Source organism: Mercenaria mercenaria, chromosome 11 (assembly GCF_021730395.1).
Source record: "Mercenaria mercenaria strain notata chromosome 11, MADL_Memer_1, whole genome shotgun sequence".
Taxonomy (NCBI): Eukaryota; Metazoa; Mollusca; class Bivalvia; order Venerida; family Veneridae; genus Mercenaria; species Mercenaria mercenaria.
Window position 1 is genome coordinate 74236454 of NC_069371.1, and position 11903 is coordinate 74248356.

At 35.9% G+C, this 11903-nt stretch overlaps 1 protein-coding gene across 1 annotated transcript; it reads left to right on the top strand.

Annotated features, from left to right (window-relative positions):
• Positions 1–2880: 2880 nt before the first annotated feature.
• LOC123531753 (T-cell-specific guanine nucleotide triphosphate-binding protein 2-like) lies at positions 2881–8900 on the top strand. The gene is made up of 2 exons (XM_045312991.2): positions 2881–3087; positions 6986–8900. Exon 2 carries the CDS (start codon positions 6986–6988, stop codon positions 8237–8239), a length of 1254 nt encoding a protein of 417 aa, XP_045168926.2. The 5' UTR covers positions 2881–3087; the 3' UTR covers positions 8240–8900.
• The last annotated feature ends 3003 nt before the right edge of the window (positions 8901–11903 follow it).

Genomic DNA, 11903 nt, shown 5'->3' on the forward strand with positions numbered 1-11903 from the left:
TTCTTTTTGTTTGTTACTTAAAAAAACAGCGTCTGTTTGTTGACAAATTTCACCATAAAAAATGTCACACTTATCCCAGGGCTTTAATTTATCCGATCTTTACACAGTTTTGTATTAAGGTATTGGACCCCTAATAGTAATGTTTAGAAAATGGCATTTGCTTGGTATATTCTTAAAGCTGACCATGTTTCGCACTATGTTGCAAATTTTGAACAACTTTTACCGTCCCCGTTTTTTGTAAATCTTGTATAATTTATGGAATTTCCTCAAGCTCAAGTAGAGACAAATTTCAATGTGATGGCCACTATCTAAAACATTAGCAGAGAATTCATTAAAGCATTATTTTTGACAAAAGAAACACCAAACTATTGTTAAACAATTATATAACACAAACTCAAACTGTAAATACCATTTTTTTTCTAGGGTGCCTCAAGTAAACAGATTAAATGAGACAGAATTCTAACTCCAAATTCTTAAAACATTATGGTCGAATCCTGTGTGTCTGTTTTTGAATTTTGCTCACTTCATTCAGAAATAACCTTGGGGCAGAAGTAAAACCTACCTGCATTTCTTCCACAATGTAATCTAAAGAATGAAGGCAAAATAGAGAACTTTTACCGCATGTAACTCAGTATTTTTAAAGATGTCTAACTCTACCCATCCTAATTCAGAGGTAAATTCACTTTGAACAGCAAGAAATCACTTATAAAATGAAAATTTTCCACTTTTGTACAATACATCCATAATAAGTCTTGAAAGAAGTAAAACTTACTAGAAAAAAAGGAAAATATGGAAAAAAAATTTGGTCCCAGTGGGGCTTGAACCTACACACCCCTGAAAATTGCTGTCAAAGTAGGTTTATGGTAGGAATTGAAACTTCAAAAAGGAGGTACTCTATTATGGGTCCAATACCTTAAGATAGCTAACCCTTGTGGCAATTATGAATTATGTGGTAAAAAGTCCATAGTTTGTATGAGGTACTAGTGTAGCGTGCACGGCCTAGCTCAGTATATAAAATATAGTATACATTTTTCAATCAATCTATCTCAAATTAACTGATGACGAAAACTCAAAATTCGTGGATGGGATCTTGTAGTATGGCGATTCACAACAAACAATGCCCGAGGTGAATATCATACATTAAGGTTTTACCTAAATACCACCAGATGTCGAGTTCCTATCGTTGTGGAACTTAAACAAAACGCAATGTTTTGAGTAAGAACTCAGACTATGATAGGAGGTCAAGAACCTAATAGTATTTGGTTATTTTATTATATTATTTATTGTTCAGCGATGTTATTCAGTCTGTAGCTTGGCAGATTCTTTAATATATTTAATTTGACATTGTTGACTCCTCGGTAGTCAGGCAGGTTCTGATCTCTTCGTTGCGCTGGCCTCGTATTTAAGCTTCATCCAACTGTAATTAATGAGCGCTCAATGATTATGACAAAATCAAGCACCTTAGTACAGTGATCATGGAAGTGAGTAATTTGTCTTTAATTTGTGAATTTTCCATAATTAGAGCCTATAACTATCGTAATTAACGTGTCAGTAGATAGAACTTTCTTTTCTATGAATTCATGAAAGATTAGTGCTTATTTCATTTAGTCTATCATCTAAAATATTGAAGTATGACGGATCATCGGCGGTTCGAATATGATTTGGTCTAACTATTCTAGGTACGAATCATAAGGTATGCGGTAACTAAATTATTTCAAAACATCCTGATAGAGGCATCTCGCCACACTAGGTCTATAGCCATCTCCCAGCCAGCATTCTATATCGGCCCGATATCAAACCGACATCGTTGTCTATAACGGCCCGATATCAGCTTCAATTTCGGCTGCAAATAGGAATGATGTCGGCCCGGCGTCGGCAGACGGTATAGGGCCAACATCTTAATGACATTGGTCCGATATTGGCAAACGATATTTGACCAACATCAACACCGATATTGACAGATCATATTGTGGTCACGAAATAGTGTGACACGCAGTGCTTTATCAAAGTTTTCTTAAACTATAGACTTTGTAAATTCTCACAGTAATTTTCTTAAGAACTGATGTGTCTCGCATCATGTGTATGACGCCTATTTGATTTTATTGATATAATATTTTTCACAACTATATACTGCATGTTTTATACAGTTGCGTAAGCTTTCTGTATATTCTTAACACTATTAAAATTGTTCAATTAGAATTTTAAGCATATCTATATTTTCAATTTTTTGTAATATAAATAAATATTTTTATTGTGGCATTTTACATAGAAATAAAAATGCATCTTAATTATTACCTCCCTTTATTACATATAAAATTTTGATAAATACCGTCTACAAACTTTGTTTTGAACCTAGTTTTGTTAATTCTGGCATACATCATATTTGCTTCATAAATTAGCACATATAAATAATTAGATTACTTTTTCACGTTTATCAATAATATTTTGAAGAAGATAGTTATTTTAGAGAATCCAATATCGGCCCGATGTCAGTTCGGCGTACGAAATAGTTACACTGATTAATGTCGATCTACCGACTTCAATATTTTGCGACACTATGTACAACGGCCCGACGTCGGCCCTACATCGGCACATTTTGCCGACATTCCGACATTATACCTATATCGGGCCGATATAGTCATGCTGGCCGGGCTAAACCTACCATAAAGTCTTAGAGGAGTTGTCTGGATCATTTTATTTTCAGCTCAAATAACTTCCTTTCAGAATTTTTTTCAGCCTATGTACTTAGATGCAATAAACTACATATATATCTAAAATAGATAGTTCCTACTTGAAGTTTGTATTTTTGGTTCCACTGCCTACATTCTCTACAGTGATACAAGCAATATTGATTAAATACTGTCCTAGCGACAGGTAGACATCATAACAACGGATCGATATTGAAGGCGAGTATGGATTTTGTTATACATAACCATGCATAATTTATCGGGAAGTGATCCATGCAAATTTTCATAATGGAAATACATGTACAATCAAAACAATAGTTTAAGTTTGTATTATTTCATTCGTGGGAAAGAAAAGGTATTAAGGAAACATAATATCTAATAAATTATTTGTGTCAATAAGGTAAGTGTCTAAAATGTGGAACGTATAAAGGAAATGAGGAGACAGGAATAAAAAAAAATCTGCTTATATCTGTTTATAGTAATGAGTTCATCTCTCCATCATATTTTCAGTATGTCAAAACTGTTATCACTATAGTCAATCGTTACATTGAAAACTTTAAGCATTCGTGATTTTTTTCTATACAATAGTAGGTGAGCTACTGTGATCACGCATCGTCCGTCATGCATGCGTCCATCGTCCATCCATACTTTTCGTCACATGACATCTCCTCTGAAACCATTTCTAAAAGTTGTTGCAACTTGACCTGGATATTATTTGCATTGTCCTCTACCAAAGTTGTTCAAAGTATATAGAATTGCCATAGCAACAGAAATGAACAACTTTTTTCAAAAGTCTTCTTCGCAGAGACACCCTAAAGCTTTGGAGCAGTGAACGAGAAGTTGCGATTGCCATCCATCATGAGTTTAGTTTTTGGCATTACTAGTGGCAGTCTGTCTTGTGATCTTAGATATCTGACCGGTTTATGCACTTCTATCATATCCCTTATATAGCCAGGGAATTGATAGTGTAAAGCCTTAAAAATGTGGATCAGAACTTTATACTGCACCCTGTATTTCACAAGCAACTGATGGAGTTATTTCAGAACCGGTTACATACATATGACTGCGATGGGGCGTCTAAGTGATGACACGAGCTGTCGTGTTCTGGACATGTTGCAACTTGTTAAGTGTGCTGTTTTGAAATACTACTTAACCAGGAATTACAATAGTTTAACCGTGAAGTAACCAGGCTGTTGACATAAGTGTTTGTGGCATCATTGCTAACATACCGTCTGATGTGACCTAATTTGCGTAGTTGTGCATATCCAGCCCAGCACACAGAGCTGACTTGTTGTTTCATATCCATACTGTTGTAAAATACTGCACAATGATTCCCAACACATTTTGTGGATTTTATCACAGCGTCACCGACCTTCACAGAGACGTCATCAATGTACTTGGAGTTACGCTTTGATGTGAATAACATTACCTCCGTTTTATCAGCATTAAGCGTCAGCATGTTGCAATGCATCCACGAGACATTTTCAACCAGACAGCTCTCAATGCGGCACAAGACTCCACTTCTAGCCACAGCCTCTATCGGCTTGATAATCATCGGCAAAGTCTATGACGCCTGCATATGGGGTACACTGTTTTTGATCAACATAGGCGTCGGCAACACAACATATACGCACGTCACTAAGATATGGTGACATCCATGCAAGTGCTTTGTCTGTTACTCCAAAATGATGTTCGAGACGGTGTTACAGTGTTTGGTGGTCAGTCGTGTCGAATGCTGCAGACAGATCGAGTAGCACGAAGACTGTTAAAGATCTTTGGTCGGGAAATGTGCGGATGTCATTCTGATACCTTTATCAAAGCCGACTCAGTTCAATGAAACTGTCTGTATGAACACCGCAGTCTCTCATGTAGCTTATCTTCACTCAAGTGCCGCTCAAAACGCCCAGCTATTAACTTTTCTAAGATTTCTGAAATGAAAGGGAGGTTAGAAACAGGCCTGTAGTTTTTGAGAATGTTTGGTTCAAGACCTGGTTTCTTTAGCAGGGGTTTTAAGCTTGCACTTTTAAACTCTCTTGGTGCATAACTTAATTCAATTGTTGTATGTATGATTTTTGTTATCAACAGCAAAAGCTCATCAAGGCATTTCTTCAAAAGTTATGTTGGTAAAGGATCAAATTCACAGGATTTGTTTGGAGATTTTTTGTATGATTTGTTTTACCTTTTCTGTCGTTGCAGGAACCAAATTAGTAAGATAGTTTGCTACTTCCTTGTGTTCTGAACAATACAATCAGTTTGGCTGTGCGAAATAATGTCATTTCTAATGTTTTCAATTTTCTCAGTGAAAATGTCACTAAACTTCTGTGCAAGTTCCTTTAAGGACGAGTCCGAGGGACGTGCAGCACCACGACTGTCTCCGAGTAGATATCTGGTTATCTTCGCCAAACATTTATGGTCGGTGCAATGTAACTTTAACTTATCCTAGAAGTAGTCGGTTCGGGACTGAGTTGAGAGTTTATTGGTCTATATAAAGTTGATGGTCGATTGTTCGTTTAGAGATACGTCATTTACACTCAAGCTTGCGTCTTGGCGTTAAGCCTCATGAAGTTCGTCTGTAAAGCTCGGGCAGCTAGGTAGAAAAACGATAGTTTTTTGTGCGTGAGGGAGCATGTTTATCTATCAGTGAAGACAATCAATTTGAATTTGCATCCACTAGCTGATCCATGTCTGTGCCTTCTGGAAACGTATTTAGTGTACGGCTAGTGTAGTGATGTCTTGTTTGAAATAACTTAATGATATCCAGGCCAAGTTCAAAGCTGGGTCATTTGAGCTAGACCAGTTCAAGGTAAAAACTTGTTAACAATCTAGAGGCCACATTGAAAGATTGGAACTTAAGAGAATTGGTCAGAATATTTTTGTGAGCTATTTTGAAAGGTCAGCTATCAAGTTTGTTCAAATCATTACCCCGGGGTCTACTGACCTACTATCCTACTTTTTCGTTTTTGAAGTTACAGCACAGATATTTGGACCACATCTGTAATTTTTGATACAGATTTCAATATTCATCTTGAATAGTCTTAATCATGACTTACTGACCTACTTTCTTGTCTTTGAAGGTACAGCATAGACATTTGTACCACATTTATAACTTTTGATTCAGATTTCATGACTCATCTTTGATATTCTTTACCTTGGTCTGCTGAGCTTTTTTCTTGTTTTTTTTTTTTTTTTTTAATCTACAGCAAAGAGAGTCGGACTACTTGTACTATCCCTTAAAAATATCAATTGTTGTCATGAATTTATTTAATCTTTTCCATGACCTACTCGCCTAGATTTTTATTTGGTGTGTATAGTGGCATAAAACTGTCACCACTAAATTATCAGGTTTCATGAAAACTTTCACGAAAATAATTTAGGTTTTCACGAAAAGTAAAAAAAAATCACGAAAACAGATAAACATTTCATGAATGCAAGATAAATATCTTAACATGAAAATTTGCTGTTACTGCTTCAAACTGCCACAGCATTACAGCTGAAGTTTTCATGATACCAATTAACTTTTGATGAAAGTAGTTAACTAAGAATAGAAAAGGAACATATTCGGCCAATCTCTTTAGCAACATGGTTGAGTGTCTGCTTGTCATGCGAAAGGTCCTGGGTTCAATTCCCGGTAGGAGCCTTAGGGTTTTCTCCCCTCGGTTTCTTCAGTGGCGCCAAGGATAATTCGATGAGTCGGTATATAGTCCACTGGGTGAGCGGTAACTAGCTCTTTAGAGACATGGTTGAGTGTCCTGGATTTCAATTCCCTTATGGTTTTTTCTCCCCTCGGTTACTTCAGTATGTATCCGGGTACATGTATGTGGTGAAAACCGTTAGGTATAAATTCGATATGTGACTTGAAGACATCCATATAGAATTCTGTTTTATTATCGCCGAAAGAGAGATTATCTGATTTTTTAGATATCTGGTTTCTTGAAAATTATCTGGTTTCGTGAAAATTATCTTGTTTCATGAAAACGCATCTGGTTTCGCGAAACTTTTCATGAAAACTTTTCTCCACTATTAACGTGAAAAACCTAAATTATTCTCGTGAAAGTTTTCATGAAACCTGATAATTAGGTGGTGGTGGTTTTATGCCACCATAGGTTTGTTTTTTTTTTAAGCTTTAACAAAGAAATTTTTCAAGCAGCAAACTAAACTCAGGTGAGCGATATAGAGCCATCATGATCTTCATGTTTAAGTATCGTACTTACGAGAGTATAAACGGACTTAATGTAATAAGCTGCTTGAGTTTTACTTATATTTGTTTCTTTGGAAACTAAAATTTAATTATTTTATAGATGGCATCCTCAGGGCAACATCAGTCAAGCAGTAGAGGAAATGAAGAGGGGAGGAATTCCTCAAGAATTCCTGAAAAAGTAGTACAAGAATTGGACGAGGCTTACAAGAAACAGGGAATACCAGGTATAACAGAGAAGGTGAAGGGGAACCTGAATGAATGGAAGTCAGTTCCTCTTAATTTTGCTATCACAGGAAACAGTGGTGTTGGAAAATCAAGCTACATAAATGCCTTGCGTGGTATGACAGCTGATGATGAGGGGGCTGCACCAGTTGGAGTCGTTGAAACAACTGCCAATCCTACACCTTATTCACATCCGGAAAACAAAAGCTTAATAATGTGGGATTTGCCGGGAGTTGGAACTCCAAATTTCCCCAGAGACAGATATCTTGAGAAAATACAGTTTGGAAAATATGATTTCTTTTTGATATTCGCTGCAAGCCGTTTTACAGAGAACGATATGTGGCTGGCTCAACAAATAAGGCAGGCAGGCAAACACTTTTATTTTATCAGGACTAAACTTGACTTAGATATATCGGACGATAAGAAATCCCATCCAAGAACTCACTCAAGGGTTCGTGTCTTGCATACAGTACGTTCAGATTGTATGAACCAGTTGCAGAATCAAGGATTTACAAATCCAGAAGTATTCGTCATTAGCAATTTTGATGTAAACGAGTTTGATTTCGGACAACTGTCGGAACGCCTCATTCGGGATGCTCCTGATATCAAACGGGAAGCTTTAACACTATCGTTAACCATTCTTACCGAAAAAGTAATTAGAGCCAAAGAAAGGTATCTACGGAAAAGAATATACGTTGTTTCCATTGCCTCTGCTGCAGCTGCTGCAGTTCCAATACCAGGCGTTGGCTTTAGTGTGGATATCGCCTTACTACTGGAAGAAGCTCTGTTTTATCGCAAGCAGCTACGGCTCGATAAAACCTCAGTCCAAGAAAATGCTGCAGCATTGAATATTTCAGTAAGCGAATTGCAACAGAAACTTAATTTACAAAGCCAGATAATTTCTTACTCTGCTAGAGGGCTCCTTGCTTTCTTCGGAAGCCTTGGAATATCAAATGTCTCTGAAAACGTTCTAAAGGTTGCACTTCCGCTCGTCGGCTGTCTGATTGCCGCCGGAATGTCTTATGGAGTCCAGGTGTACTGTTTAAATAAGCTCTTAGATACTATGGTAAATGACGCATTGCGTATTAATGCGGAAATGAACATCGTCTTTGCTAGAAATGCCATGGCCTAGATTCAAAGGACATAAACTGAAGATAACAGGGAAGATTTGGTGTGACTACTATAATAAACACATTTTGAATGCTTATCAAGATTAATGCTGCATTATTTGAATGAATTGCATTACTTTTAGTGGCACGCTTAATATCTGAACGAATTGACTGGTGGATATAAATTTGAATGTAATGTAGCCGGGGAGCCAAGGCATAAAGTTTAGTCTGCTTAAATTGCACGAAAGAGTATTTAAATAAATTACATTTGTACTTTCCAAATGAGAAGTATGCTAGAAAAGCTTTCATTGCCTTTCATTAATGTTTCTCGTATTTATCAAATGGTAAACAACGGGTTGTTAATTCTAATTATCGGTTGTAAAATACATGCATTTTCCTACCCCCTTTTTCTATTTAAATCTTTTAAATACCTTTTATCCATCTTTATAGTGTCAAAAATATAGACTATATTGTATACTTAATAATAATAATCTCCTTGATTGTTGGTCGAATATTTTATTACATATATTTTGCATTATACATGTATATTAATTTAGTGGGCGGGGTACATAAAATACCCCCGGATTTGCATATTTCTCTGCCAAACCTGAACTAGACTTTATATACATTATTTTCTACTCTTCTGGACTATTTCGCAGCTGTATTAATAAATGATTTTGAGATATGGTCATTTTAAAGTTTACTTCTTCCTACTTTAATTTTTAAGTTAAATATTTTTATTTTATTCTCTGGCATTTTAGGTGTCAAATTTTGTAATAAAATGTACTTAAAATGAGTACATACCATTTCTTAATATAAACGTTAGAAAGTAAGTAAAATATTGAAACCAGTTTTTATATCAAGATCCCAATCTTTTTTAATATGTAAAACTATTTGAACTCATAAACCGTGTAGAAATGAAATACAATACATCAACAGGTAGTCAACTTAAAATTGATAGAAGAATTGTATGTATGATCAAGATTAATTTGTCATTTCATTAGTGTTACATTTGTATTTCTAAAACGTAACTAAGCGATGAGGGCTTTCTTTTTAAACCTGGATGAGGATCTTCAGATCTCTAAATATAGAAAGAAAACCTTTACATTACATTTTATCGGTTGAAAAAAAACAACATCAGGCCTGGGTGTCTCTGCGGAAACCACAGCATGTGTCAGGATTTGGTTCACTGGCAGTAAAGGGATCTGGATGCAAATATACATAACGAAAACAATTTGCAGATGCAAGGTCTTACTTTATGTGAAAATGCATCTTACGTGATGCTTTGTCTCATAGAATAATACCCCTTTTACTCTACCATCAGACGGTAACCCTGATCATTTCCAATAATTCTCTATAAAGAGCATGTATTTTTTGCATCTAAATACCAAGTATTTATCACCACAGATGTCTGAAATAAGACTTATTTGTAAACAATCTAAAGCCACTTTAATATCATTAACTGAAACCTGGCTTATTTATAAATTAGTTCCTGTTTATGGCTAATGTGCTCAATTGTATTCTTTGCATCCAAAGAATCTTATAGATTTTATTAAAACATCATAATAGAAACCTTAAAGTGCCATTTGGTGGCTGTAAAATGTTAACCTGTACTTGAACACAGTGTTGTTATACCATCTGGTCTTTCTGGGATCATGAAGTCTATCTAATACCTGTCATGCGCCGATGCTTTTTATTTTATTATTTTTTTTTTGTGGCGGGGTTGGGAATGTAACACTTTTCATTACTTCTTAAGATGAAACTCAATCAAGCCGTGTCTGCTATCCTTTTGCGTTCTTTGCTTTCAGTGGATATTCTCAAAAGTTTTTGAATTATATCTTATTCAATCTAAACCTATTGTTGTCGGCACTTGTTACAAGACTTCGAAATATACTTATTTGTGTGAGATATTATCATGGGTGATTTTGATATTTATATGAATCAGAAAGCCCCTTCCCTATACAAAACATATAGGAATATTATAAAATATATTCAATTTTACGCAAACGTTGAGAACCAAGTAGAATTACGCACATATGTCAAACATTTTGATGAGCAATACCTAAATATCTAGGAGAACCTCTTCCAGTCTGGCGCTGTTTCCACTCGGGTTAGCAATCATTTTTACCTTTTGTTCTAGGAAAAATCAAAGGAGTTATTTAATAAGCACAATACCGTTAAGTCAATGTCTTTGAGAAAATATTGTAAGAAAAAATTCATCAAAAATTCCCAAGACTGTGACTGCACAAATGTTTAATGCTCATTGTTTCAATGCTGAATGCTCATCCTTGCAGGAATTATGTCTATCTTGGATTCTGTAGCCTCTGTTAAAAGATGAGGTTTGAAATAGGACTGTAACTTGCATATCTAAAGAAAATCACAGAAGTTACAGTTTCCTTTATTTAGGTTACTGACCGTTCCAAGGCGGTGTCTCTGTTTTCAACTGGTTTTTGTCTGTCTTGTATTGTCTGTTGCGTAAGTTTTCTTGTTTGTTGTAAGTGTTTTTCCCTCCTCCTCGCCCCCTATTGCCCCCTCCTTTCCTCTTGCAATTACGCTACCTTTTGCCTAACCTCTCCCTTTATGTAAGTTTTCGTGGCTCCCTTTTTTTTGCTGCCGGAATCCTAAGATGGTATACGATCTGTTTTTTTTCCTACTTGTGTGGGTGCGTTTGTATGTTTGTGAGTCTAAAACGGTGCCGTACTGTTTTCTTATGTGTTGCTTGTTCGTTTTTCTGTTACTTAGTTGGGTGTGGTTGTGTGTTTATCTTTGGTACATGAGTGTTTGCACGTTGTAGTATGACTGTTATTAAGGAACGTGGCTTTCCCTTAGCTTATGTGTCCTTGTCAACTTTCACCTTCGGGTTCCCTTCCCCCCCCCCCCCCCCCCCTAATTTGCCCCTTACCATTTCCTTCCCCTCCTCCTATACTTAGCATACATTAAAATGAACTTGTTGGATGTTTGAAGCAACTCGTCTGAAATATTTTTCCATAACAGCATTTTGTTGTGGGCCTACTTTGCAAATGCGTGGCTCTGGGGCTGTGTTTTTGGTGCTCTGTGCTTCCAAGAAGTCTACCTTTACCTATTATTTTTTGAAAATTCAGTGTCATATAAATCACTAAAGCACAGTATTTCTTTTCACAAGCGGCATTGTTATTAGTAGTATAGGGGTCGGTTTGCAGGCAAACAAACGGGTGCCATCTTGGATGACCTAGTTACTATAAATAGTAACTCATTTGCATATAAGAATTGAATTCACTGCACATGCGCGGCGGCCATTTTGAATATCATTTTTAGAATGACATCATCTTCCTAATTTAAGGATGACTTCACTCTGCTATTTAAATCTCCCAGAAGTATATAGAGCTGACTTATATACCTATCTAGGGCGTGTTCGCGCACATTGAGGGTCAGGTGCTCAGCCCTAGACGGGGAGATAACTTTAAAGCAAAATATTTCAAGAAAATCAAATAAATATTAATTATATTTGAACATATAGATTTATCTATAACCTAAATGAATAAATACATTGTATGGTAAACAAAGAACTTATTAAGAATAAGCATAATATTTATCACATTTTTAATTTAAACCATTAAGCTTTATTTAAGATAGCTACTTTAGAAGTAACGTTAACTGAAAATAAAGTATTACATTTTTGTCGACGATGTTTCCTCCTTGGCGTCTACT